Here is a 26,593-nt window from a genome sequence, read left to right on the forward strand (position 1 = left end):
CTCCGATTCTTAGCTGGAGTTGGATGGGAAAGTGGGCTGTGTCCACATGCTGCTGTCTCCTGATCAAATAACCCATCTGACAGACCTGCTGGCAGCCCTCTGTATAGACACTGGTACAGAAAAACGGGCAGTGTGATATAAACTAATTCATGGCCAGTTTTATGATTATGCCATGACCTAAAATAGTCTGTACCTTTATAAGTTAAAGAATGCCATTTTTGTCAGCTGACTCTAGGTGAAAGCAGAAGACTGGTTGAAGCATAGTTAGGTAATTGGGGGTATAGTAACATAAATAAATGATTTTAAAATTAAAGTTTTCTCTGTTTCCCCTTTATGGTCATGTAGGTTAAAAAGTATTGCCCTCGCTCATAATATTGCACCTGAAATGTATGATCCTCTGAACCATAAAGTAGTACGGGCTCACAAATTCAAGCAGTACATTGTACAGCCCCATAATGTGATAACGTCTCTGTCCTTAAACACCTACACTAGTCTGGCTTCTCCTGCTGCAGCCTGGAGCTAAACAATAATGTCACAGATATTTTTAAACGCCTCCTAAATGTGAGGTTATACACATGGTCTGTTTTCTTTTGAACCATTTTAATCAGATATTCGCTCCTCTATTACCCAGAGCCAGAGACCAAGTGCGGCAGAGTGCACAGTCGTCCGTTAGACTCGGATGACATGCGAATGATTGAGGAAGACCTCGGTAAGCAGCTCGGCTCCAGTCCCAGAGACGATGAGTGGGAAACTGAGCCTGACCTCGAGTCGTTTGTCACCGGCATGGAGAATGGAGGTACACGGATCAGTACAAGACCTCTTATACTGTGTCTGCTTCAAATGCATCCTAACATCAGGAGGACTGTTAAGAATCTGCATATTTAATTAAAAAGAAAAAGCCAAGTAAATTGTGAAGCATGAGTTGATTTATTTTGGGATAGTAAATGGTGTTTGTTCCCAATATCTTAGCTCGCAATTAATACACAGTTTCCTTTGATAGTGTCATTTAAAAAAGATACAGGACACCAGTCTGGTGTTTGATTGTGTGAGCCACAGAGAGTAGTCTGGTATTTTAATTTTATGTCCTATTCCTGAAGGTGTGTAAAACTGCTGCTCCTTTTCTTACAGGAACATGACGTGAAGAAGTGTTTGTTTACATTTCAGTAATTAATCACTCGGTGTGTCTGTATGTGTCTTCCTGCAGAAATGTTTTTCTCTATGGGTCCTGCTGGGATGACGAGCAGTGTGACATCTGTCCGCTCCGGCAGTGAGCTGTCAGACAGCGACATGGAGTCTTCCACACACAGTCTAGCCAGCTTCGCACAGCCGCTGTCTGCACAGGTACACAGTGTGTGTGTGTGCGTGCGCGCGCATATTTAAATTTCTAACAGATGCCTGATTGTTCTAAGGTCCAAAAACTGTCAGAATAAATTTCTGGTTGATCTGTATTTGTATTGTGTGCTCATGCCATGAAAAGTATAAAAATATCTAGTATGATTTTTTTATTTTATTTTATTTTTTAAACAATTATTTCATTTATTTTATTTTGGGCGTTTCACAGTTGTTAACAAATGCAAAAATGTGTTTTAGCACCAATTGCAAGCACAAAGTTATGTATGTTGAAGAATAGCATGCATTAAACAGGAATTTGTAAATCTTGTTCTCACTTTGACTTTTCCTGCCAGGGCGTCATGAATTGTCCCAGGAGATATCCTGTTGCTGGCTGTCTATCTAGTCTACCCCAGGCCAGCGGCCGCAGTAGAGGTAATGTGGAGTGCTAAGTAATGGGTTTATGTTGGGAAGAGGGACGGGTGGGATATGTGTAAAATGATTTTGGTGAAAGTACACAGTTGTACATTGTCCGGCCAGAGGACTGAACAGTTTGGTTGAAGCTCACGCTCTACCTGAATACTTCAGAAAAAATGTGCTGCTATTAATTCAGGAAGCTCGAATCTTTTCAGCTTCACAAAAGCCACAAAGTTATTGATTTTTCAGTATTTTCAAGTCTTACTCTTCATTTTGCCTTTGCTATAAAAGGAGCTGAAGTGGTGAAGTAAAAATAACTAAGTCAGGGAGCATCTAATTGGTCTACCTGCAGACATACACCCTGAATTGGGTTGACAAGTTTGCATGTAGGCTGTGTTTAATGGGCAGTCTTGCAACTTTAGATGACCACAAAAAGCTTGCATGTCTGATATATATATATGTACACATTAAAAAAAGTTAGATTTTCAAGAAAGTTGCTGGACTTTTCTGGGAGAAACAGCAAAAGAGAAGGGTGCCAGAAGATGGTGTTAAAATAAGGGAGTCCTGGCATTTGTGCCTATAGAAGAATCAGGAGGTCTAATATAACAAGTGTCATGATTACACTTAGTAATAGAAGCAGTGCCTTAACACTATGACAACTAAATGTAAAGCAAATTAAATTTACTTATAACCTTATATTAAGCAAGAAAGCCTGGCCATGCTTTGTCTCTATGCTGAACTCTCATCTTTGCAGGACGATCACACAGCGGCCAGGCAGAGCAGCTGAAGCCTGACGCGTTGCTGCGACTGACCCTTGGCGGACTCACTCTAACCCTTCTGCAGGAGGATCCACAACCCTCCAGTGCTGACGGAGCCTCGTCATTGGCTCAGGTGTCTAAGGTGTTTTTCAAGGAGCTGACCGCCTTCAAGGACAGCATGTTCAGTGAAAGAGACTTCCATCAACTGAGAGGCGGATTCGCCAAAGCCTGCCCACGCTCAAATCTCAGGTTAAAAAATGCACACATCGTCTTTATTGTGGTTTTGTATGGAAGGACAACGAAAAATACACTTTCATAACCAGGTGCTTGTGATTGATCATTAGATGGTAGTTATATATTTCTTAAGTACTACAAACATTAATGAAGTTAGTCTGTAGGTATTGAGGAGGATGCAGATGTTTTGGGAGGGTTTTTTTTCTCCTTCTTTCCGACTTTTTGTTGGTCCTGCTTCCGTCCTCTCTCTCAAATTGCATTCACACACAGTTGGTCAAGTTTTCCCACTGAGACCAAGAGTTTGTTTCTCTTTATCGTTCTCACTGCAGATTAACAGGAGCAGCGGTGCAGGTCGCCTGTGAGATGCGGAGTGGGAGACGCCAAAACAGGGCTGTGACCTCTGACCTTTCCTTCAGCAGACTGGAGATGTTAGAGTGCCTCTGGGAGGACGGAAAGCCGGAGTACTGTGAGGTAGATCATCTCTCTGTCAGTCTGTCGAGCTTTTAAACAAAAACAGGCAGTGTTCACACTTGTGTCCGTGCTAAGAATTTAATTTTGTGAAGCATTCACATTAAAGTCAGTGTTTGCACAGTCCAGAGTAAGTTATTTCATAAGAGCATCCAAATACTTAACAAACATCAATATTTAAGGTTTTGAGAAATGGCTGTTCAGACTAAAGTTATTGTAAAATAAAGGAAAAGTGACTTAAATTAGAGTTGAAAATGTCAGATAAGAACTTCACATTTAAGATGACCTTTCCCTATTGTCTGGAAGTGGTACGTTTGTTGCTTCTTTACCACCCCAAGGGAAAAACTACAAATCCAGTCTTAACTCTCCTGTGGGTTTCTCTTTTCAGCTGCTTCAGTTCCAGAAAGCTGGTCTGTTCACAGTTGGAGCTGCAGCCAGACCGTGTGCCCAGTTACACTACAGCCTCACTGAAAAACGCCTGCGTAAGGTAAGCGTTTCTAAACACACGGCCCAGTCTTTTTAGCCATCGAGTAGTCCGCTGACTTAGCCTCTCAAATTGCAAATTATTCTGGGTTCACATTGGAGCCAGGATACCCTGATGGTGGTTATTCAGTTCAAGACTTCCTGTTCTGTTCACCCATCATCGTTTACAAAATATACATTTTAAAAGCAGTGTATCAGGTAAAGTAAAAGTTAAAAGTATATCTTCTGATAATAAAGTGCAATTCACCTTTTAATTACCAAACCACAGTGTGCTCAGAAATATTTTCAGAAATGGTTTAATGGTTCGGTAATGAGTTTTACTGTAAACAAATATAAGTTATATTTATGGTTAGAGATTGGCACCAAAATGATTTCTATGTATTTTTCCCAATGCCAGCTGAGGTTAAAACAGTATAGGTTTGACTCAGAGTCATAGCCGAAATTAGTGTTTGCAATGGAGATCATACACGGGACAAGAAGCAGTTGCATGAAAATGTGAACTCCAGGAAGGACATTTTGATAGCTTAAAAAGAAAAGCATTAAGTATGCGTTTCTTACAGTTTTATTAAGAAAGATTTTCCCTCTTTTTTTTTTTTTTCCATTTCATATTAAATAAAATTAGATATTTGTGACAAAACAAAACTTTACCCTTTAACTTTTTATGTCTTAAAATATTCAAAAGTTCAAGTAATTTTTTAAATATTTAATAGCTGTATCCTGAAAAATCTGTACTGTAACAATTCCAGTATTTATATATGCAGATTTTTGTGAAGCTCTTCAGAAGGATTGACCGCTAAAAGCCTTACAGTTTACTTTAGCTATTCAAACATAAACATGCGTAATCAACCAAACATTATGTCAAAAACTGATGTGAGAATAGCAACAATTTCTTTTTTCTTTAACCTGTTGTGTGTTCATGTGTTTCTGCAGGGAAAGCAGCAGGTGTTGCGGCGGAGCAGCGTTGTGCGAGTGGAGCTGGCTGAGCTTAGTGCCGAACTGGATTTGGACATCCTCAGCCGCCTGGAGAGCCTCAGCAAAGCCTTCAGCTACTGTCCCAATCAGACGCCTGGACCAGGACTCGTACAGGTCAGTGGAATAGATTTATTCTGTGAAAAAAATAAATGAGGTCACCCAGAGAGTACGAACTGTGTATCGTGTCTTAGGTCCAGACCATACAGAGAGACCTGCTGTTAAAAAAATCCCTCATGGTTACTGGATCTGAGGGGATACTTAATCTTGACATCATTAAAGGCTATAGAGTTTATAATTATAGTAATATGTTGGTAATACAAGCCACTGAGGCTCAGCCTCCAAAAGACTGTGAGCAGAAAAGCATTCAGATAAAACATAACATTAGCAGCTTTGTTCAGAGTCATAACTTTTTACTTTCTGAAGCTCTATGGTTGAAATGCTTCCTAAAATCCATGTTCACATGTTTTTCCTCCTACTGTCCTCTTAGACTCACAGCACCGAGCTCAGCTCCTCCTTCACCCTCCTGTCGCCTCACGCCGTCCTCAGACTTCGTTTCCCCATACCTGATCTGCAGCCCCTCCCAAAGCGTCGGCCTCCAACTCAGAGGGCGGTGCGGCAGGAAACCTTGGTGTTGGAGATGACAGAGTTTGAGCTGAAGCACCAGGAGGCCCCAGACCTGCAAAGTGAGCAGACTACACCGGGACAGCCGTGGGCCCCCTGCCTCACCCAGCTGCTGGAGGCCTCCTTCACCGACCTGCACGGTGGGAACACACACAAGTAGTTGTTGCCTCTCAGTGAAGATTCATGACAGGAGGAACCAAAGCTAGATGACTAGATTACTGACCACTGTTTAGCAAAGACAGTCCGATGTACTTTTAGTGTTAAATTTAGTTATTAGGGACTTCTGGAAACAATAAACTGTAACTTTAATTTTAAATTAGCGCTATATTAAAAAAAAGAGACCCGTGTCTTTCTGTACATAAAGTTATGTTATATACAAGTGTCTTTTATAATGAATGCAGACATTTTCATATCTGGCGTTTTATATTGATGTACCCATCCAAGTTGTGTTTTTACCGGCTTGGTTTCTAAGATTATAGTTTAGTTAATAATTCCTTTAGTCTGATATTTAGAACTCAGTTTAATTTCCCAATGTCTTGTGTCTCACCAGGGTCATATGAGGGCTGGGAGGGAGGCTCTTTCCCTTGTATCAGAGTGAGGAAGAACCGGGACACTCTGCCCAGGTTAGTCCTTCTGATCATCAGTGGATCAGTGATTCATAAAAGGAGTCACAGACTCCATCTTATGATGCTCAAGAAGACCATCAGAAGAACACAATAAATGTGTTTTCAGCTATGGGAAGATTATAAAATATAATAAAAATGTCAAGATCTTTAATAAACTGAATTAGCATTTCCTCCTTTTGAGGCTGTGACCAAATTGTCTTCTCTTCAAATATTCACCAGCCCTTTTTTTCAGATACAGAAGCCAAAAGACAATATGTGTAATTCACGAAATTTGAGATGCTGAACTACATGTTTTAATTTTAACTTCACTGTTCAGGAGTCTGGTTCTTTCAGTACCATGAGGAGTAGCAACACTCGTGAGACAACTGAAGGCAAAGCTGATTTTCTTCATTATTCTTTCTCATCACTCATAGTCAGCTTTCCTCACGTCTTTGTGAACAGGATATCAGTGCGTGTGCGTGGAGGTGAGGCTCAGGGCCCAGCAGCTGGTCTGAGTGGCATGAACCCGGGCCTCATCAGGGATCTTGGTGCCGCCTTCTTTGAAAGTCACTGTGAATTCAACGACAAAACGAGCTCTCCTTTTTCCTCCAACCGCACCATGTTTGAGACTGAGGAGGTGTGCTGACACACACAAAAACATGACACATCCCAGTTTATAAACCATCTCAGCCATCCATGTTCCTCCTCGCCTCACCTCTCCTCCCTGTGTGTTTTAGATGGTGATTCCAGCCGACCCAGAGGAGATGCGTCAGTTTCAGGAGCAGTGTGTCGCTCAGTGTCAGTGTGCTGTGGACATCAGCATGCCACTAGCTTATATCCTGCTCCCCAGCAAACAGGCCTTCCAGAGCATCTATAACAGGTATGTAAAAAGTATCACAAGACCACTGCTTGCCCTCCCAGTTTAGAATAATCCAGGTGTCCTTAAAAAATATGGACTCTACTTTTTTAAACTCTTAAGTTTAATATTCAAAATACAAACGACTCTTATAAAGTCTTACAGATGCACTCTACCTGTCTTGACACACAAAAGATTCTGCTGGCTTTAGGTGTTAATAGTGTCCAGTGCTGGATACATTTAAAAGTAACTTAATACATAACATATTACTGCTGATAAAAAATTATGTTGCATCATTACTTATAGATGAACGTAACTCATTAAAGTTTTGCATCACCAGAGATAAACTTGCTCCTACAGTTTGCTCATGAGCGCTGGTTATATGTGCAGAGGGAGTCCAGCCCGAGTGTACTGACTTTAGCTGATTGTGTAGCGAGTTCATACTGCTAGTATTTCTTCCACCACATAACCCAGAACGAGCTCCTTCATTTCCCTCTGAGCGTCTCGGAGCTGTACTGTTAACGCAATTCTCCGTCTTTGAGGTGCTCGTGTCAAACGGACTTTGCTCGTTATATTAATACCTCTTCCAGCTTTGTTCCTATTTTCATCCTTATTTTGGTCTTAAATCCTGCCTCAGAACTAAAAGTAATTTCCCCTCACCCGTCCCTCTGTCCACAAGGATCAATAATGATCTGTTGATGTGGGAGCCTCCCCCGCCTCCTCCCCCCTCAGCCCACAGCCCCGACCACAGTCGCCATCACCAGGACGAGTTCCAGCTCTGCAAGTCGGCCTTTAGACTGGGTAAGTTTGGCTCATTTGATGGAAAACTTGAACATATTGTAGATTTATTAGACATAATAACCTCTCAGGTCATCTTATATTAAGTATTTTATTATGTTTGGAGAATTTTTCCTTCACTGATGACTAAAATTAAACAGACAAAATGTTTTTTCCTTCGTCTTCTCTCATGCTCTCTCTCTGCTGTAGACTCTGACTCAGAAGAGGACGAGTGTCAGTACTACTTGGCCAGTGAATCATCTGGAAAGTCGCATCCGATGGCTCCTCGTCCCAACCACAATCTGAGCCTTCTCTCCCTCACTGTGATTATCGGGAAGGGTCGCCTCCAAGCCAGGACAGACAAGAAGGTGGCCAGAAGACAGTGAATTTTGTGGATTTTAACTGCATCAGATACTAATTATTAAAACCTTCGAAGATTGTTTCTCTTAAACTACAATGTGTTGGAACTTCTTATTTTTAGCCTTTCAAGTCAGGAGATGAAGATTTAATGACTATAAAGTAGTTGTAATCAGATATCCAACCACATGTTAATGAATGTATTTATCGAAATCTATTCATAGTTACTATTATCATGAAGATGTGTAAAATGCTTTTCAATTGTTAACTGTGTATCCGTCATGTATTGTTCTGCTGACACTGATGTTATTGATTCAGGAGGACCAGAGTCACGGAGAGCTCGTGCTTGATCTGGAAGGGGGGAAGATATTCAGTGTAGCGCAGCACCAAAATGACCCCAATCTCAGTTTCCTGTGTCTGGAGAGCAGACGAGTGGAGCTCTACCATCGAGGTGCGCATTGTGTTATTTAAAGACATTTAGTTTCAGCATGGTGTGTGTTATGCACTAAGTATGCAGTTAACTTTTTCATATGCCACACAAACACAGCTGTCTTGAAGGACACCCCCATCCCGCAGCGGTTGGAAATGCCCAGCTTCATGCCCCCAAAGCACCTGGACCTCACCATCTACCCCACAGAGGTGGGAGTGAGCAGTGTGAGCGGCAGGGAGGGAGAGGTGCAGATGTTATCCACAGCCATCAAAATCACACTGGACCCTCAGAGAAATGTCAAGGCATGTCCTCATATACCTGATAGTGATGATGATGATTGTTATTGTTGTTGTTTTGGTTTTTTATTTCTTGTTCTCTTCACAGGAGTTCCTCGTTGCCTTTCGCCTTCAAGGTGCCACCATGCGACATTACATGACGCAGACTAACCACAGTTGGCACGAGCAGGTAAGAAGCTGAATGAATCGCGCTAAAGAGGCACAGCGGTGCAATGGTTTGTCTCCTAACAGCAAAAAGGTCCTCAGTCTGAATCCACCAGCTAGCTGATATGGAAGCCACTGAAAACAAAATAGCATTTTGCTGAATTTTAAATCTAGAGAGCTAGCTCACTGGTTAAGCAGGCGACCATATCCCATATCCATGCAGCAGCCTTTGCTGCGGCTCTTTATGTGTTGTTACCCCTCCCAGTCTCTTTCCTGTCTATCTTTTTCTGTCTAAATCAAACTAAAATGTTTAAAAAAAAACTTCTGAGGAAGTCAGAATTTTGACTTGCGGATGGCAAAAAATATATATTTTTCTGTGGGGGGAAACAAGCTTCTGTAGGCTTTTTGTGTGGAGTTTCCATGCTCTCTGCATGCCTTAATAAGTTCTCTCCAGGTCGTGCGGCTTCCTTTTGCAGTCCAAAGACATGCATGTGAGGCTAATTGGTGATTCTAAAATGGCAACAGGTGTGAAAATGAGCATGAATTTGTCTTCTTGTTCTCTGGGTTAGCCCTGCCATGGACTGGCGACCTGACCAGGGTCTACCTGCATCTCACCCCTTTGACAGCAGGACAGGCTCCAGCACTGCTGCAACCCTGAATCCTGAATTGGACATTTCGTTAAGAAAATGAATGGATGTTTTTGCTATTCAATTTTGAAGTATTTGGATTAGAAATTTCAGCTGTCATAGAGAAAAAATGTCAGATTTGCTGTTTTGCAATTCAGGAAATATCTTTTTCTTCCTACACTGCTGGTTTTTGGCATTCTACATTCTACAAAAAGAAATCTGTACAGATTTCTTTTTTCTTTTTTTTTGAACTGGTTAAAAAGGACTGAATAGAAACTAGACTAACACATTATTATTGTATTTATTTTTTTAGTGAGACATTTTTCCAAGTACTTGGAGTAAACACCTTCTCTCCTGCCCTCCCCTCTGGGACACTATCATAAAGAAATGACTGCTTTCAGTTCTAAAAACATTCCCTGCTCAGACTGCAAGTTTTTCTTTCTTGAGTAGAAATAATGCCAGCTAAATGTCAGTTTAGACTCTGCTATAGTCCCAGAGCTCCTTCCATCGTGAAAGAGTTTTATTCTTCTATCACTCTCCCTCTTTGCTTTTATTGGCTCTTACAATAACAGGACGCTTCTTTTGCTGTGTTGAGTTTCCACAGTTACTCTGGTTCTCCCAGCATCCAGCATTTCTCTAATCTGTGTGAAAATGGCTGAAAATAGCTACCAGGAAAACACAGGCTCTGTCTTACTCTAGTTTTGGAAGCACAATTAAGCCCTCATTTTCTTCATTTTCTGCACCATCAGTCTAAACACTGATGCTGTTATTATTTTATAGCCACTATCTTGTGCAGTTAACATATAATTCACGATTATACATTAAGAAAAAACGTTTAAATTGCTGCATCAGGGAGGTTGCAGGCGATTTAGAAAGTGCTGTAATCACTGATGTAGATGTGGTTTAGAGGAGATGTGTGGGGGAAAGAAAAAAAAAACTTGGACTTCACAGATTGATTATACAGGTCAGATTAATTGCACTGCAAATGTTTCTGTACAGGAAATGAATAAAAAATCCAGACAGCTGAAAACGGCTGCGAGTGTGCTGGCAGCTGCTATTAGTCTATTACCGGCTCTGCCAAAAACAACTTTTTGCTCCCAGAAATAATAAATAAGTATATGTTGTTACACCGTAGACAGGAAAAAAATATGATTTAAGATGGAAAATTACATAACTATAATGAGCTTTATCCTGCAGAACGTGTAAATGTGGTAATTAAACCGGTAGTTAAACCATTTGGACTGAAGAGAAAAATAAAAAGCGCACTCTACACAAAGAAGTCAAATAAAGTGGATAAAGTCTAAATTTACTTCATGACCTGCAAACTGTTCCAGCTGGTTGACTTCCTGGATGTCATCGACGATCCTATTCTGGGATACACCGCGCCGGCCGTCATCACTGTCCTCCACACGCACCTCGCTACCTGTGCTGTTGACTATAGGTATACACCCAAAAGAGAGGTTTTGTAAAATAATGTGGGCATGGATTTTGTTTTTGTTTTTTCTCGTTTTACACCCTTGTTTCATATCTTGTTTCTCAGACCCCTGTATCTGCCCCTGCGAGTGTTATTCACAGCGGAGTCCTTCTCTCTGTCCAGTAATATCATTGTTGACACTGCCACCTTCCACCTCAGGTACTCGACATAAAGATTGTCCATTAAAACGATAATCAAAAACGTCGCTGTCAGTTTTTGTCACAGTGTATGAATCGTTGGGAGACCTTTGTTCATTTTTGTTATGTTGCGGTCAGATTCATCCTGGATGATTCTGCTCTCTACCTCTCTGACAAATGTGAGACTGAAACAGTGGACTTGAGGAGAGGTAAGGTACTTCAGATGCCTTTTGGAGCTGTGTAAAAACAGGGGTTTGGTTTGGGTTTCCTTTTTGGATTTTATCTGTTAGAGTTATTCAGGACTGTGTGCTGAGGAACTCCAGTGAAGCTTAGATGAGAAGTAGCATTTTCTTTTCTTATCTTGCATGCATTAAACTAATCAGTGTCTTGCGATATCAGAAACTAACAGGGGACCGAATCATTGGCCATGCTGTTCAGAATGACAGATGACTGAACAGTGAAAATGGTTATCCCAAGTTTGGCGGTCTAGTATTTTTAACATGAGGCCTGTGAGACTGATATTAGAGCTGTTTAAGAGTAATTTACCACCCTCTGAATGGTTTTGGCCTTTAAAGTGGTGGATCACAAAAGAGTATGTGTGAGCTCTGTATGATGTTAAAGGGAGGTAGTACCCTCAGCCAATCAGAAGAAAGTAATCTTGAAGGGTGGAAAAGGGGGTTAAAATGGTTTGTTTCTTTATTGAAGCTCAGTTTAACATAAAGATTAAGATTTTGAACTGTTAATTATGCTCCAGTAGGGTCCAAGAATAGAAAATAAAAATATGACTGGAACTGGGCCTAAAAGGTCATCTTTATGCTGAAAAGAACAGCTACATCCACTATAATATTGGGAAGCTGAATGGCCAATAGAAAGGTTACTTAATATGTACTTTTTCCAAAAACAGGCATTCTGAAAACTGGTTTGCCAGTTTAAGGGCCTGTCCCGCAGTTATTGTTAGTAAAATAAACAAAAAAATGTGTTGAAATGACTACAAAATAAGCAGTTTCCTAATAAAACCACCGCGTGTTTGTGTCACACAGACTACGTGTGTGTCCTGGACATTGACCTGCTGGAGCTCGCCATCACCACATGGAAAGGCAGTGATACGGGAAAGCTGGTGAGTGCCCACCGTGTGTTTACTTACCTTTGTCTCCTTCACCCTCAGCAGCCGTGAACCACAGCAAGAAAAAAAAAAAAAGATTACTGCTGCCAGCAAAATATGTGAGCATAAATAAAACATCACAATTTAGCGCAATTATCTTCACAAACCACTAACAAGCACAGGCTACATGTTTATAAATATTTTGTTTGTTATAATGAAGTTTAAATACGATAAAAAGCTCCAGGTAGCAATTTAGGACTATAATCCATTTCAGCTGGGCAGGAAACCAAAACCAGCCACAGTAAACAGGGCCTCCCTCCTCACCGATGCAATTGTCCTATAACCAGGTCAGTGAGGACATATTCAGGGTATAATATGAAAAATGTCTGTTTAAAATCAATTAAAAAAATGCTCTAAATGTCTATTCTCAGTCTTTATTTGGGTGTATTTGCTCTGTTTGCCCTTTTTTAATTATTGTTTTCCTTTTTATTAAGGTTTTAAAGTTTTTATGGGCTGTAATTAGACAAAAAAATGTTTAGATCCCCAGGCAATACAGACAAACAAACGAAAGAAAGAACAAGAAAAAAAAAGATGGATAAGAGTCATTACAAGTAAGTTTAATATTCAGATAAACAAGGCATCAACAAAGCATAATAATGCAGCTATAAAAAACAAACAACCTCATCAGCAGCGGCTGTGGCTCAGGAGGGTAGACCGGGTCGTCTACCAATCAGAAGGTCGGTAGCTTGATCTTCAGTTTTCTTTAGTCTCCATGAAGCATCCAGGAGTGTGTGTGAATGATCGGTTTACAAAAGCGTGTGTGTGTGTGTGTGTGTGAATGAGGCTGGTAGTAAGGAAGTGCATTGAGTGCTTAGTTAGAATAGAAAAGTTATATATACAAGTACCTGTCCATGTTCTTGATTATGCCAAGCTCAGGTTTTCTGTGCTGGAGAAATTGCATGCAGTATACATTTTTAAATAGATTTTTGACTAGAAGTTTTTAAGTTTGTAGAATATTTAAAGGCACAATGAAATTATATTGGGGAAGAAAACTCCCTTCAGTCTTAATTGAGAATTATTGACTCACTGAAGAACATATCGAACGGCAGAAAAAAAACCTAAATCCCTCTGATGTAAATAATAGAATTAGTAGATACATTTATAGGAAAACACCCAGAAAGTAAAATGAAGGATGGGGATATGGATGATGTATTTGAGAAAATGTGAAGTAGAAAATATGTCATGAAAAGGAATCTCTTTTATTTTCTTTCTTGTATTAATTTACTATAAATTTAAAATGAGATACACAAAAAAAGTAGATATGTACAACATTAATATCTGGTAATAAATTAGAAATAAACTATTTCTAATGCATACAAATATATGCATTTCTTATACCCCACCTATCCTTTCCCCTTTATAGTATTTCTATAAACATGACTTTTAAAAGTTGTGATTTTTTTTCTCTTTTATGTATAGATTGAGGTTTCACAATGAAAAATTAAGTTAATACGTAAATAAAAAAATTATACATTTTAAGGATTAAAAGATGTTAGAGGTTAAGAGGATTTGATTTAATGAAGTTTCTGAATAAACTCTGCCCACAATAAAACTCTTTATTTCTGTACCATTACACATTTTGTTAACATTTTTGACAAAAGTTCTCTCATCTCTCTTATGATCTTCCCTCTTGTGTTCCCACTGCCATTGTCCTCTCTTTATTCTGCAGTCCCAGCCGCTCTTTGAGCTCCGTTGTTCCAACAATGTGGTCCATCTGCACACCTGTGCAGATTCCTGTGCTGCCCTCGTCAATCTGCTGCAGTACCTGGTCTCTCAGGGCGACCTGCACCCGCCGCCACGGCACACCTCGCCCACTGAAATCGCTGGACAGAAATTACCAGTAAGGCTGGTGAAATGTGGAGTGTATGATGTTTACTTTAAAGATGTGATAAAATGGTCCAACATACCAATGTTGTTGTGTTGTTATGTTGTGTTATTAGCTGTCAGAAAGTCCAGCGTCTATGCTGCCCTGTCCTCCCGCTGAAACCGCCGAGATCAACCAGTACGACCTGGCTGACGCCTTAATCGACACGGAGAAGAGCCACAGAGAAGAAAGTTTAGAACCAGGTACTGCAGAGTTGCTCTGTTTATAACCCCTGGGATCATCCTGACAGACTATAGTTAGGTAAAATTATCCTGTTCCCATGTGTGTAGACATGCTTCACTTTACACACAGGAGATAACTTAAAAACTTAATTCAGTTCCTTTTTTTTTTTTTTTTTTTAATGATATTGTTTGAGTGTCTGAAAACCCCAAAAATTCTTTAGTGGGAACAGTGGCATTCTTTGTATAACAGGAGGTATTATGGTCTGTATAGAGTACCAGTTTGCTAAATATTTACATCTGATTCTGTCTGCTTTCATCCAGGTTCACCTTCAATGCCGAGAAGCTCCCCCGTCTCCGTCTACCTGTTCCCCGATGAAGCCTCAAAGCACGGCCCCTCTGTCCTTCAGGGGGAGCTTGACGGGCTGGTTGCCACAGCGACAGAGGCGCAGGCAGATATGATGTCAGAGGAAGGCTCCGAGGGCTCCACCGACAATGACGACTTCTGTATCCTGGAGGCTCCCGGCATGGGCATCCCTGTGAGGGTCCCCTCTTAGCTTTCACTTCCCTGTCACCTCTCATTCATGAACCCATTTCAGACTCTGCGCTCACTCACAAAATGTCTACATGTGTGTTTATTACAGCCCCGGGATGGGGAGCCCACGGTAACAGTGCTGTGCGAGGGGCCCATTAGAGTGAAGGACAGCCATTTTTCCCGGCCACGTGGCAGCTCAGACCTGCTCCGAGCCCCGAGTCGCTTCCCAGTGCCTCAGAGTAGGGTAGTTTTACGGGAGATCTCTGTGGTCTGGCACCTTTACGGGGGAAAGGACTTTGGAGGCAGGCCTATGTCTCTGCATGCTCAGAACGTCAACAGGTAACAATGCACATGAATTCTTTCATGCACAGACACCCATGGTTATCATATAATTAATTATATAAATATTAAATAACTGAAACATTAGTATGGTGATTGGTCCAGTCCATACAAGGTTTTTGAAACTTTTGTGTACATAGTTTGTCAGATTTATAGTTTTTGTTTTTGTTCTCCTGTGTGTGTGGGTGCACCTCTCTGCAGAGGTCGTTCAGTGCCCGCTGGCGTCCGTGGGTCACCTTCTCGCTCCGCCCCCTCCTCTCGACCGCAGAACTCTTGGCGCTCGGCTGGAGGCGTCGGCCGTCAGCACAGCCTGCTGATGGAGATACAGCTCACCAAGGTACACTAATGCACTGATATCACTGGTTTGAAAATGTACGTTTTTTTAAATACATATTGGCATACAGACATATATCACTGTACCTCTGTCTCAACATGTGTCTCCTGTTTTGTCCTCCAGGTGTCGTTCCAGCATGAGTCCTACCCGGTGGCAGTAGCGGGGCAGGATGGGGAGGGGTCAGCAGCACCTGTGGTCGGGGTCGGTCCCGGTGGTGAGCAGCCGCTCTCCAGGCAGGTGTTCATCGTCCAGGAGCTGGAAGTTCGAGACCGACTGGCCTCCTCACAAATCAACAAATTCCTCTACCTCTACACTAGTGAGAGCATGCCCCGCCGAGCCCACTCCAACATGGTGAGACAGAGAGACGGAGGGTCTTTGATTAGAAACTGAGTTTTCTGTCGTGCACAGCATCTGACTTGGAGTCAAACCATCCTGATGTTGTAAATCTTTACTTACTTTGTGCACTTTCTATTTAGCTTAGCTTTAATGCAGTTAGGGACACGATGAACAGACTTTGAATGATAGTACTCATGTGGTGTGTCATTTTTGTAGTTGACTGTGAAGGCCCTGCAGGTGTGTCCTGAGTCTGGCCTCGGGGGGCCAGAGTGCTGTCTCCGGGTCAGCCTGCTGCCGCTGAGACTCAACATCGACCAGGTAACTTTTGGGACTGAATACTGAGAGCTGCTCTTGAACCTCGTCCATGAGGTGGTGGCACAAACAAAACAACTCTTACTGCAGAAATTATTTTGAGTACAGGTGTATTAAATCTGTTTGATCATCATAAATGAGCCGTTTCACACTCCACAGATGTTTCTTTGTAGCTCAAAATTCATTCAGTACCATTCATTCTGCTGTTTGTACTGCTCCCATAAAGTCTTCACGTCTTTTCTTATTTTTTTCTGTTTGTTGTGTAGGACGCACTGTTTTTCCTGAAAGACTTTTTTAGTAATCTAGCTTCCTCTGTTAATCCTTACCTGCCTGTGGATCCTGCAGCTGAAGGTGAGCTCTGCCAGGTCTTCTTTCTATCATTCATTTCTTTGATGTCAGATCTGCCGAGCTGATTTTTATGGAGTTGTAGCCTTTTTCTTGTTCATCGTTGTGGCACGATGAATTTTAATTAGCTACAGAGTACATTTAAATGATGACTGAGGTGAATTTTTAGCATGCTAGATTTGTGACCTGTTGTAATTTCTCTGTTTTCAGTGAAGGCAGATTTCTCCCAGAAGGGGTCTGAGGATCTAGAGATGGCTGCTGCTGCAGGTAGTCTTGGACCCGACCTCACAGCTTCTGTGGAAACTACCTACAGTGAGCAGAGTTCCTCTTCTGCCGGCTCCAGCGCCTCCTCTGACCAGCCAATCTACTTCCGGTATGTAGTGACTGAAAAGAGAGTGAGAAATCTAGAGAAACAGAATAAAAAAGAAAGAGCAGAGAATACTGTAAAGACGATGTAAGTTACTAGCTAGGAAACTCCTATGTTACAGATTCCAAAAAAGAAAAATCACCTCTAACAAATTAGCTTAAATAGAGTAACTCAAAGACTAAAAGTTTCAATGATTGATAAAGTTTCCCGCTTCTTGTCTCCACCCTTTTCAGGGAGTTTCGTTTCACATCTGAAGTGCCTATTTGGCTCGACTATCATGGCAAGCATGTCGTCATTGAACAAGTGAGTGGTCATTCAGAGATCCTGTCTACTAATTCAAACAAAAAGCTGAAGGGTTTAAATGATGCGTTTTCACACTTGTTGTTCCTCAGGGGACGTTTGCAGGGATTCTGATCGGTCTGGCCCAATTAAACTGCTCCGAGCTGAAACTGAAGAGGCTCTGCTGCAGACACGGGTAAAAACAAACGAACCAACAAGCAAACATTTCAGTTATTTTTCAGTAATTTGCCCTAAATTTGCTGTTAGTAGTTTGACTTTCTGAGACTTTCTGCATGTTCCAGTCTCCTCGGGGTCGACAAAGTGATTCAGTACGCCGTCACGGAGTGGCTGACGGACATCAGGAAGAATCAGCTGCCCGGCATCCTGGGAGGTGTCGGACCCATGCACTCAGTCGTCCAGCTGTGTAAGTTGCTTTTGTTTTCTGCAAACATTTTTACAGCTGCTTTCCATTATTGCTTGGATTGTGGTTCATACTTCCTCTCTCCTTCATCCTGTCCAGTCCACGGAGTGAGGGATTTGTTCTGGCTGCCTATAGAGCAGTACAGGAAGGATGGACGCATCATTCGAGGTCTCCAGAGGGGGGCAGCGTCCTTTGGTACCTCCACAGCATCTGCTGCTCTGGAGCTTAGCAACAGGCTGGTGCAGGCTATCCAGGTACTCTGAGTGCAGATCATGACTCTTAGTTACAAAGACGTTAAAAGCCTGAAGGTAAAGCACACACATTCCTAATATGCCAATAACTCTTCTGGTGTCTGTGTACCTCTGTGACAGGCTACAGCAGAGACCGTGTACGACATCTTGTCTCCAACACCTCCTCTGAATCGCTACGCCATCACCGAGGGCCGGGCCATCTCTAGTCGACCTCGAAGAGTCGCCCAGCCTGCAGACCTTAGGGAAGGAGTGGCCAAGGCCTACGACACCGTCAGAGAGGTACGTGCCCAAATAGACGCTCTTAAAATGTAGAAAGAGTTCGTGGGTTAGAGGCCAGGGTTAACCAGGGCTGAGGATGAAAAGAAAATATCTGCAGCTACATCTATGTTGGTAGAAGAGGTTAACTATATGTTAAAAGGCCTTGTAGAAACTTCCACATGCAAGAATGCAAAGGGGGTTGAAACCCTAAATTTTTAGACTAAACTGTCTGCTCTCTTTGCTCTCCAGGGAGTGATTGACACGGCCCAACAGTTGTGCGATGTAGCATCCCGCGGCCACGAACAGAAAGGTCTCCCCGGAGCCGTGGGCGGCGTCCTGCGGCAGATCCCGCCCACTGTAGTCCGACCTTTAATAGTGGCCTCTGAAGCCACCTCCAATCTGCTGGGTGGCATGAGAAACCAGATCAAACCGGACGCCCGGAAAGAAGATTTCCTCAAGTGGCGCACAGAGGACGGCCAAGAATGAGGACAGCTTTTTGTGTCTGTGTGTGAGGGGAAGTGTGTGTGCGTACGTGTATACGAGAGTATGAGATTATGATCTGGGAAAGTCTATTCTGTGGGAATCCATGGGTTGTGTGAGTAGCTGCATGTGTGTTGTGTCTAAAAAGAGTCAGCGTGTGCTCCAATGCAAAAAAGAGAAAAGGAAAGAAGAAGAAATTAAAAAAAAAATGACTAACTACTGCTGCAGTTCCTGACGCACAGTGTTTAATGTTGCTCCCACATACATAGACGTGCAAGACTTCATTTTTCTGTTCGGCATTCGCTCGTTTTCCCGCTCTCTGTAACACACTAGTGTTTTTCTTCTTAACGTCAGTGCAAACATATCGCCGTCACTTTCTGCCGGCTTCATTTTCAGTGTGACCCGGGCAGAGGGGGCAGGTAAGATTATCACGCTCTGTGTTTCTTCACTCATTTGTGTGCTCTGAACTGTGATGCTTGAAGCTGTTTGTAATTTGAAGCAGCGATTTCAAGCACGAGTTGCACGGAGCGCTGAGAAGGGATGTTTATAACTGAGAGCAGTTTCACTTTAATGAGCTTTCTGCAGATGAGTGGGGGGTACCTGTCTTTGGAGGGGGGTTGCCATGTGTTAGTTTTGCTCTCTTTGTGCTCATAATGGAAACTGAAAATATTTTGATCAAGTGTCCTTTGCTTAACACCCTTGCAGATGGTACAAAGCTGTGTGATTGGTTTAGCTGTGACTCCCACTATGCACCCGCTACCCTCAGTGCTGTTATTCGTGCCATAAACCTTACAGTGTCCTTTTTAACTAGTTTGTGTTGCCTTCCTCGGATCTGTACCTCATCCCCTACTCAAAGCTCAGCACATACAGTGGCATACCTGACTGAACAGAAACAACGGGTCACATGAAGTCTCTAAATTTTGTAGCATATTGGATTCTGCTCGAGCTTCACGAAGATGAACGTTTTTCCAAGCTGACGTCACTGCAGCTCTCCTGTTAAATGTCAGATCCTTGGATCTCAATTAGCCCACTATGTCCTCAGAAGTCCTCTGCCCACATCTTTAGTTGCCTTTCTGCATTGATTTTGTAATTGTCTCTTCTTCTTAGTTTTTTTTTAATATTATTATTATTATTTTGTTAAAGCATAAGTATTGTCATATTTGTTTTCAGAGTAAGAGTAAGGAGGTATGTGAATCTGGTGAAAATGGAGGATAGAAAAATTAGGGTTAAAAATGTTTTACATTTTCTTTTTTTGTTTGTTTTTAATCAGTGTGAGGGACGCGTGTCCCTGTCTCTGTGTGTGTGTGTCTGTCTGTCTGTGAATGTGTGAGGATGAGAAAATGTGTTTGCGCGCATGATGCACGTCTGTGAAGGTGACAGGTTGATGCTTGTTACACCTCTTGCGTGTAATTACTATTTACTATATCATAAACTGTATGAATGATCTGTATAATACAAAGATGAGGATTATACAAAATTAATAGAAAAATTAAAAAAATTTGAGTATAAAAACCGAACAGCTGTCTGCCTTTATTTATTGTATTTTTAATTATTATGATTCTTATTATTGTTATTATTATTTATTTATTGTATCTATTGGTGATTTAAGCAGTGTTGTTGCTGTACAGTTTGTATACTGTGGCATTTCAGGAACTTACTTGTAATTACTTGCATCCAAAATGATGGCCGGTATTGTATCTTCACTTGTTTAAAAAAGTTAAGACTGAAAGTAACTCAATCGTGAGCTGGTGCAGTAATAAAACCTGTAAGTATGTACTGGTGCATCAATAATTATATTGCACATCCTGAGTATTGATAATATTTTTATAAAATATACTGAGAATAGTGTATTTACATATATTTATTTACTTTTTTAACTTTTTAATCTCTTTTATTACTTCTTTCTCTGATAATTGTTGTGCATGTTGCGTGAGGTAACGGCTATTACAAAAAAAAAATCACACTTTTTAATTTTTACACTAAATACATAATAATGGGTGATTCTATATTTGGAGGAAAATTTAGACTTCAGAAATTACAAAAGAACAAAAGACAGAGAAACTTTGTAATTTTCTACTATGTGTTTAAGAAAAACACACAAACGGTTTGAAACTTTGTGGAAGTGGAAGTAGACCAAAGGTCACCATGTGTAGACCTTCTACCCATGGTGTTCATGTCTCTTCCTCTTGGTCATCTCTCTGCTTTGTCTCCTCCTGTCCCGGGCTAAATGGGTGTTACCGAAATCTACAAAATAAAGGATATATAAATTTCGCTGCCAAAAACGGATTTTCCAGAAACTTGCAGTGCAAAATTACTGTTATGCAATATATATGTATATATATTAAAATACGTTAATATTATGTAAACACGTTAAACTGGTTGGATCATTACAACAAACATGGAAAAAAAGAAAAAAGAAAAGAAAAGGTGGATTTATAACTTACTTTGTAATTTGACCTGCAGTTTGTTACTGCAGAAGTATACGGAAGCGTAGAGCTGCCACCCAGGCAAAAGAAAAATACAAGTGTATCACGTTATAACGTGAAAGGTTTATTGTTCTAACAAGATACTTTTCCTGTTTGTACAATATACTATCATGTTTGTACAATATACTTTTCACGTTTGAACAACATAATATCACGTTCGTACAATATACATAATTATCACGTTCGTACAATATAGGATCACGTTCGTACAATATAGGATCACGTTCGTACAATATAGGATCACGTTCGTACAATATAAATATTATATTGTACGAACGTGATAATTATGTATATTGTAATAACGTGATATTATGTTGTTCAAACGTGAAAAGTATATTGTACAAACAGGAAAAGTATCTTGTTAGAACAATAAACCTTTCACCTTATAACGTGATACACTTGTATTTTTCTTTTGCCTGGGTGGCAGCTCTACGCTTCCGTAGAAGTAGGAACAAGAGAAAAAAAACAAAAAAGAGGGGTGTTCAGAAGCTACTTTATATATTACATATTTTGGAAACATTTTTGTGCAATTTATACGACAAATATTTGTTTTAGTATTTTTGTGGTACGGAAAATGTGCCTTTATAAAATTTTTTTACCCCTAATAATAAATTAAAAGACACTAGGAATCAACGGAAGCTTTGGGAATCTTTTATGCGACGTACCGCCGTCACTTCCGGTGCACATGTAAACTCCGCAGCGTGGTTTACGTGTAGCTGTCAGAGTGTTTGCAGTTTTCTGGCTTTTTAGCGCCTGTTTGTAAACATGAAGCTCCTCACGCACAACATGTTGACGTCTCACGTGAAAGGGGTCACCAAGGGATACCCACTGCTCATCAAGGTAACCGCGAACACCTGGACAGAAGCTAATTCTAAAACACCAGAGCTCACCGAGCTTATCGCGACACACGTTTCTGCTAACGCCGAATTCTAGTGTTTAGGGTTGATTTATGCAGCAGCAGTTAACAGTTCGCTTTTTACTGTAAGGCTAAGACCTGAAGGATTAGAGAGAAACCCAAACAATCAGCTGTTTCCCTCTGAGCTGCATTTGGCAACAGTGGGAAGGAAGAACTCCCTTTTAGTTGGGAGATCCAGGCTCAGGGAAGAGAAGCCATCTGTTGTTTCTCTGCGGTTTTTATGGCTCATATCTTTGCTATTTTGGTAAATAGGCTCTAATCAACATAATTTATGAAGGGGACATATATAAAATAAAGAAATGTCTTATTAAAAAAAGACATTTTTAATGTCAGACTCAGGGAGCGCTTTTACCTCGATAAGAATATGGAAAAGTAACTTGATAGGCTTGCTAAGGCTTGATATTGTTATAAGTCAAAAATTAAGAACAGTTTAATTACCAACACGAATCCAGGAAGAGTTAGCAGGGTCAGGAGTAAGAGGAGAGTAATAAAGGGAGAGTACAGAGAGACGAGGACAAAACCCACACTATCAGAGAGAGAAAACAAAACTTAATGGCATCAATTAGTGGGATAAAATGTGTGTAGAGTGGAAATAATCTGAGCCTATTGCAGCATAACCTGATCCAGCTCCAGCTATAATCTTCATGATGATGAGAGGTTTGAAGCCCTAATCGTAAAGGTAGTCAGTATAGTGCTGAAGGCTCTGCCGTTTTCTCTTCTGCAAACTCCAGGAACCGGAAGTCAGCCTGCGCTCTGAGAGCCAGGTGCTGGCATGGGATGAAATGGCACTATAAGATCACTACTGGGTCTTCTACAGTCAGAAGTATTGGCACGAAATGAAGTCTGTTATTTAAGTTTTTATAGTTGATACTGCAGCTTCATCACCACACATCCAGACTCAATGAGTTTCTTTTGCAGAGCCTTCGTACTTTTACATCAGCTGATCTGAGATCAGTTACAGGTACATACATACACAAATTTTATTTTGTTCACACGAGTTTACACTTAATTGGCGTTAAGCCTTTGTAAGCCTACGCAGGTTTCATGTTTTTATCTTTATATATAAAATGAAATGTGCTGTACAAATAAAATTGCCATTACACGCTGTAACAGTTGCTGAATCACTGAAATGCACTTTACACTGAGCATTTTATCACGTTGTCTGATTTCTGCTTATGTGAATCGTGTGTGACTGTATCTACATTTTTATGCAGCAGATGGCAGGGCAGCACTCCTAATGTCACTAACCTCTGCTTCAGTGACAATAAAGCTTAATTCCAATTTTATTCTTGTGAAATCCAGTGTAAGATTTTAAGTAGTAACGATTAATTAAAAATATTCTTTTCCTGGTACACACGACAGAGTGGTTGATAGTTACTGCTGCTGTTTCCCCCATAAACATCTTTTATTTTTATTTCTTTCTTTTCATATACAGTTAAATGTAAAAAAGCACAACAGAAATTTGGATATTATCTCAGGGGAATGTTGAAGATGGTCACATTGTACATCAGCTGTGTAACATTTCATTGAAAACAAGTATATAATTGCGGCAAACATTAAAATGTTTCTCATCTATAATTATTAATGGGTTGCATTTAAACCCAAACCAAATATGCACATCTGGTCTTGTGTGACATCACGCGTGCGTGTTTTGAATGAGTGTTAATAAAATGTTACTGAACATTTTAAACTCGTGCGTTCTCTGTTGTGCAGGCCACTGAGGTGAAGGTGAACGAGGTGGAGTTTAACCCTCAGTTTGTCAGCCGGATGATCCCCAAACTGGAGTGGGGCGCTCTGGTCCAGGCAGCGGAGGAGGTGAGTCAGACATCACCGACTTTCATTGTTGATGCTAAACTGGCTGTAGTGGGGTGCGAGTGTGAACGAATGAATGTTTAATGGACTGGTTACCTGTTCAGGTTGTGTCCTGCCCCTCACTCTGTTTGTTGGGATGGGCTCCAGTGAACCTGAGCTGGATGAGTGGTTAAGAAAATGATTCAAAGTGGCATAAAAAGAAAAGGAGAACTAATATTCAGTGAGCACCCTTTGCCTTAAAAGTAGCATCAGTGCTCGGCACGCTTGCTTCTTAAGATGAATAATAAGGGAGGTTGTTTTGAGTGTGTGTGGATTTCTTCTCCCTCTTCATGTGACCACAGGCTGAATAAGGTTATTTTTTATGACTCTGGCTTTTATGTATGAGGTTGTTGTCAACCTGGCGATACTGCATCAATCTAATTGATCCATAAAGCGTCACAGGACTTTGTGTTTATAAAAAATGCTCCACAGTAAACTTTCACTGGGGTGCATGTTGTAACGTAAACACCCGATGCAATCCTTTTTCTCTCTGCAGCTGGGTCATCGGCAGGACCTGCCAGGCGAGCTGGTGCAGGACTACGAGAAAAACGAAGACTTCCTGAAGAAAGTGCACCGAGTGCTGTTAGAGGTAAATGGCTCCAAGATGCCAATTTAAAATTTTTAAGAGCGCGGTAATGTGTGCGGAATTTGCACTATGGTGCCACCTAGTGGTGACTTCTTGTCTGTTGCGTTGTAGGTGGAGGTGATAGAGGGCTGTCTGCAGTGCCCTGAATCAGGACGGGAGTTCCCGATCTCCAAAGGAATCCCCAACATGCTGCTGAATGAAGACGAGGTGTAGATGGCACCGCGGCGGTTCCCATTCACCTTCTCACCCCTAAACTGTGTTTCTGACTCTGGACTGCGTGCATTCAGAGACAGGCTGGACTCTGGCCAGAGTTGGAAAACGGGCCACTGGTTTGGTTGCAGTTGTGGCATCTGAACAGCCGATTCCGCCGAGAAGATTTGACGATTAACAGATGGAAACGTTCCCTGAGAGTAACCCCCAGTGCTTTTATTTGTATTTATTTTTGTAACTGTTTTGACTCCTTTCTTGTTTTTACTTGTCTTTTCTTTTTTCTTTTCCTTTTTCAATAAAACTGTCCAGATTTTCATGACAGCCAGAGTCATTAGTGGGAAATATGGATTCAGTTATATGCTAAAATATAACCCTGAGAGGCTGGCTCTGAACCCCATCCTGCCTTCTGCTAAGGGCCAGATGACGTGGCAGTGGCTTGTCTATATTTGGCTTTGAGGAAAAAGAGGCAGAAATGGCAGGCAGGCAGGCTGGAGGTTGTTTTTGAGGAAGTCTTTCTATTTTTTTTTTTTTTTTTTTTGTCCTTGAAGCCACATATTACAGCTCTCATGCACGCACGCACACACACAGAGTCAGACACAGACAGAGAAAACACCCCACCTGGGCATGCTCCTCTGATCTGAGATGGTCCGTGATATGTCTGATCTTTGTAAGATCGCTGAGCGCCGTGTTGACTAATTGGGCGTCTTTCATCGTCTTCTTTCTGATGTGAAGCGGCAAGCAGTCAAGTTAGAGCAGGAGCCTGTTTGTTCGAAGGCGCTGTTATCATTTTTAGAAACACTGCCAGGACAGACGACGAAGGGGGAGGTTGCCCTGACCAGAAGCCTAAAGGCAGCCTGAGTCTCTCCTACCTTTCCCTTCTACTTACAGCAATTACAGGCCTCCACCCGCAACTATAATAACGGTATAATGGGATGGCAGCAGAGCAGCAATAAAAGCCACCCCTGACAGATTAATAGTCCTCTCTGAGTTAGGAGCTGTAATTAACAATAAGACCGAAGAGGAACAGAGAGAAATGTAAGGCGCTAGATTGAAAGCTTAAAGAGATAAAGATCTTTTTTAAAGCGGGGGATCGACTGCCTTTGGAGTGATTTAATAAAATTCGGAGTAAGCCTCTAAAGTCTGCATGAACAAGTCAAAGCCTGAAATCACACCTAGCCTAAAGCTGCATTTTGAAATCAGCATTTTCATGTTGCATAAATATTTAAAAGAGGTTTCACATTTTGGGAAATGGGCCTTTTAGCAGAAATCGATACCACTCTCATCTGGCTCTACTGGCAGGTGACAAATGGCCATCAACAGGAGCGCTGAAACTCTTAAATTTACAGTTTTTATTGTTGGATTAGTGATTGTCGGGATCTGTGGGTTTCTAGAGACGTAGCTTGAGAGTACTGAAGTGGTTGATCACCGCTTTTCTAATCTAAACTTTGCATTTCCCTTTTAGTATTTTTGATACTGCTGTACGCAGGGCTTCTTGACTTTACTGCATTTTCACAGGTTTTTAGGAATAATTGATTGAAGGCGTCAGAGCCCAGTGATGTTTCACTCTGTGGGAGTCACAGATGTAATACTGACATTTAGCTCCTTGCATGCACTCACGTCTTTAGGTACACCTGTTCAGCTGTTTGTTAATGCAAATAGTTATTTAGTGAATCACAGAAATACAATTCATTTAATATGAAAGAATGAGGAAGAAAGGTGATTTAAGTGGCTTTGAACATGGCTTGGTTTTAGGGCTGGTCTGAGTATTTCAGAAACTTTGGATCTGCTGGGATTTTCTCCAAACAAACAACCACCTCCAGAGTTTACACAGAATGATCTTAAAAAGAGAAAATATCCAATGAGCAGTAGTTCTGTGGGTGAGAACACCTTGTTGATGTCAGAAGAATATAGCCATACTCCTTCGAGCTGACAGAAAGGCAACAAAAACCCAAATAACTACTCATTACAACCCAGGTATGCAAGGGAGCATCTATAAACAGAAAAATTAAACTATGAATAAAATGAGTTCAAAAAAATTGGACAATGGAAGATGGAGAAAAACGTTTGCTCTGATAGGTCTCATTTCTGCTGCAACCTT

At 41.3% G+C, this 26,593-nt stretch overlaps 2 protein-coding genes across 2 annotated transcripts in view; both read left to right on the top strand.

The window, feature by feature from the left end:
• atg2a (autophagy related 2A) overlaps positions 1-19,955 on the top strand; it is a 28,533-nt gene extending 8,578 nt beyond the window's left edge. Inside the window, exons 7-42 of the mRNA XM_085363027.1 lie at positions 14-113; positions 632-796; positions 1,205-1,341; positions 1,686-1,764; positions 2,501-2,753; positions 3,068-3,209; positions 3,595-3,693; positions 4,620-4,775; positions 5,149-5,422; positions 5,833-5,905; positions 6,350-6,524; positions 6,625-6,767; positions 7,423-7,544; positions 7,731-7,888; positions 8,196-8,328; positions 8,425-8,609; positions 8,692-8,772; positions 10,708-10,814; positions 10,914-11,006; positions 11,123-11,193; positions 12,025-12,101; positions 13,816-13,986; positions 14,087-14,213; positions 14,514-14,728; positions 14,834-15,063; positions 15,265-15,400; positions 15,521-15,748; positions 15,950-16,051; positions 16,312-16,396; positions 16,601-16,763; positions 16,991-17,060; positions 17,150-17,232; positions 17,339-17,460; positions 17,557-17,711; positions 17,829-17,987; positions 18,216-19,955. Of these exons, the coding sequence (XP_085219153.1) occupies positions 14-113; positions 632-796; positions 1,205-1,341; positions 1,686-1,764; positions 2,501-2,753; positions 3,068-3,209; positions 3,595-3,693; positions 4,620-4,775; positions 5,149-5,422; positions 5,833-5,905; positions 6,350-6,524; positions 6,625-6,767; positions 7,423-7,544; positions 7,731-7,888; positions 8,196-8,328; positions 8,425-8,609; positions 8,692-8,772; positions 10,708-10,814; positions 10,914-11,006; positions 11,123-11,193; positions 12,025-12,101; positions 13,816-13,986; positions 14,087-14,213; positions 14,514-14,728; positions 14,834-15,063; positions 15,265-15,400; positions 15,521-15,748; positions 15,950-16,051; positions 16,312-16,396; positions 16,601-16,763; positions 16,991-17,060; positions 17,150-17,232; positions 17,339-17,460; positions 17,557-17,711; positions 17,829-17,987; positions 18,216-18,452 (5,106 nt within the window). The 3' untranslated portion in view covers positions 18,453-19,955. The remainder of the gene's footprint in view (positions 1-13; positions 114-631; positions 797-1,204; positions 1,342-1,685; positions 1,765-2,500; positions 2,754-3,067; positions 3,210-3,594; positions 3,694-4,619; positions 4,776-5,148; positions 5,423-5,832; positions 5,906-6,349; positions 6,525-6,624; positions 6,768-7,422; positions 7,545-7,730; positions 7,889-8,195; positions 8,329-8,424; positions 8,610-8,691; positions 8,773-10,707; positions 10,815-10,913; positions 11,007-11,122; positions 11,194-12,024; positions 12,102-13,815; positions 13,987-14,086; positions 14,214-14,513; positions 14,729-14,833; positions 15,064-15,264; positions 15,401-15,520; positions 15,749-15,949; positions 16,052-16,311; positions 16,397-16,600; positions 16,764-16,990; positions 17,061-17,149; positions 17,233-17,338; positions 17,461-17,556; positions 17,712-17,828; positions 17,988-18,215) is intronic.
• Positions 19,956-21,623: 1,668 nt separating this feature from the next.
• trmt112 (tRNA methyltransferase activator subunit 11-2) lies at positions 21,624-24,805 on the top strand. Its single transcript, XM_085372328.1, has 4 exons — positions 21,624-21,772; positions 23,562-23,663; positions 24,196-24,288; positions 24,397-24,805. The coding sequence occupies exons 1-4, from the start codon at positions 21,698-21,700 to the stop codon at positions 24,496-24,498; spliced, it is 372 nt and encodes a 123-aa protein (XP_085228454.1). The 5' UTR covers positions 21,624-21,697; the 3' UTR covers positions 24,499-24,805.
• The last annotated feature ends 1,788 nt before the right edge of the window (positions 24,806-26,593 follow it).

This window comes from Diplotaxodon limnothrissa, linkage group LG2 (genome assembly GCF_057381915.1).
Source record: "Diplotaxodon limnothrissa isolate DT_005_m linkage group LG2, D_limnothrissa_male_GT1.1, whole genome shotgun sequence".
In the NCBI taxonomy this organism is placed as follows: domain Eukaryota; kingdom Metazoa; phylum Chordata; class Actinopteri; order Cichliformes; family Cichlidae; genus Diplotaxodon; species Diplotaxodon limnothrissa.

Coding starts and splice junctions, on each gene's coding strand:
- trmt112 (XM_085372328.1), top strand. CDS start 21,698: ATGAAGCTCCTCACGCACAACATGTTGACGTCTCACGTGAAAGGGGTC. Junction 23,664..24,195: donor TGGTCCAGGCAGCGGAGGAG/GTGAGTCAGACA, acceptor TTCTCTCTGCAG/CTGGGTCATCGGCAGGACCT. Junction 24,289..24,396: donor TGCACCGAGTGCTGTTAGAG/GTAAATGGCTCC, acceptor GTTGCGTTGTAG/GTGGAGGTGATAGAGGGCTG.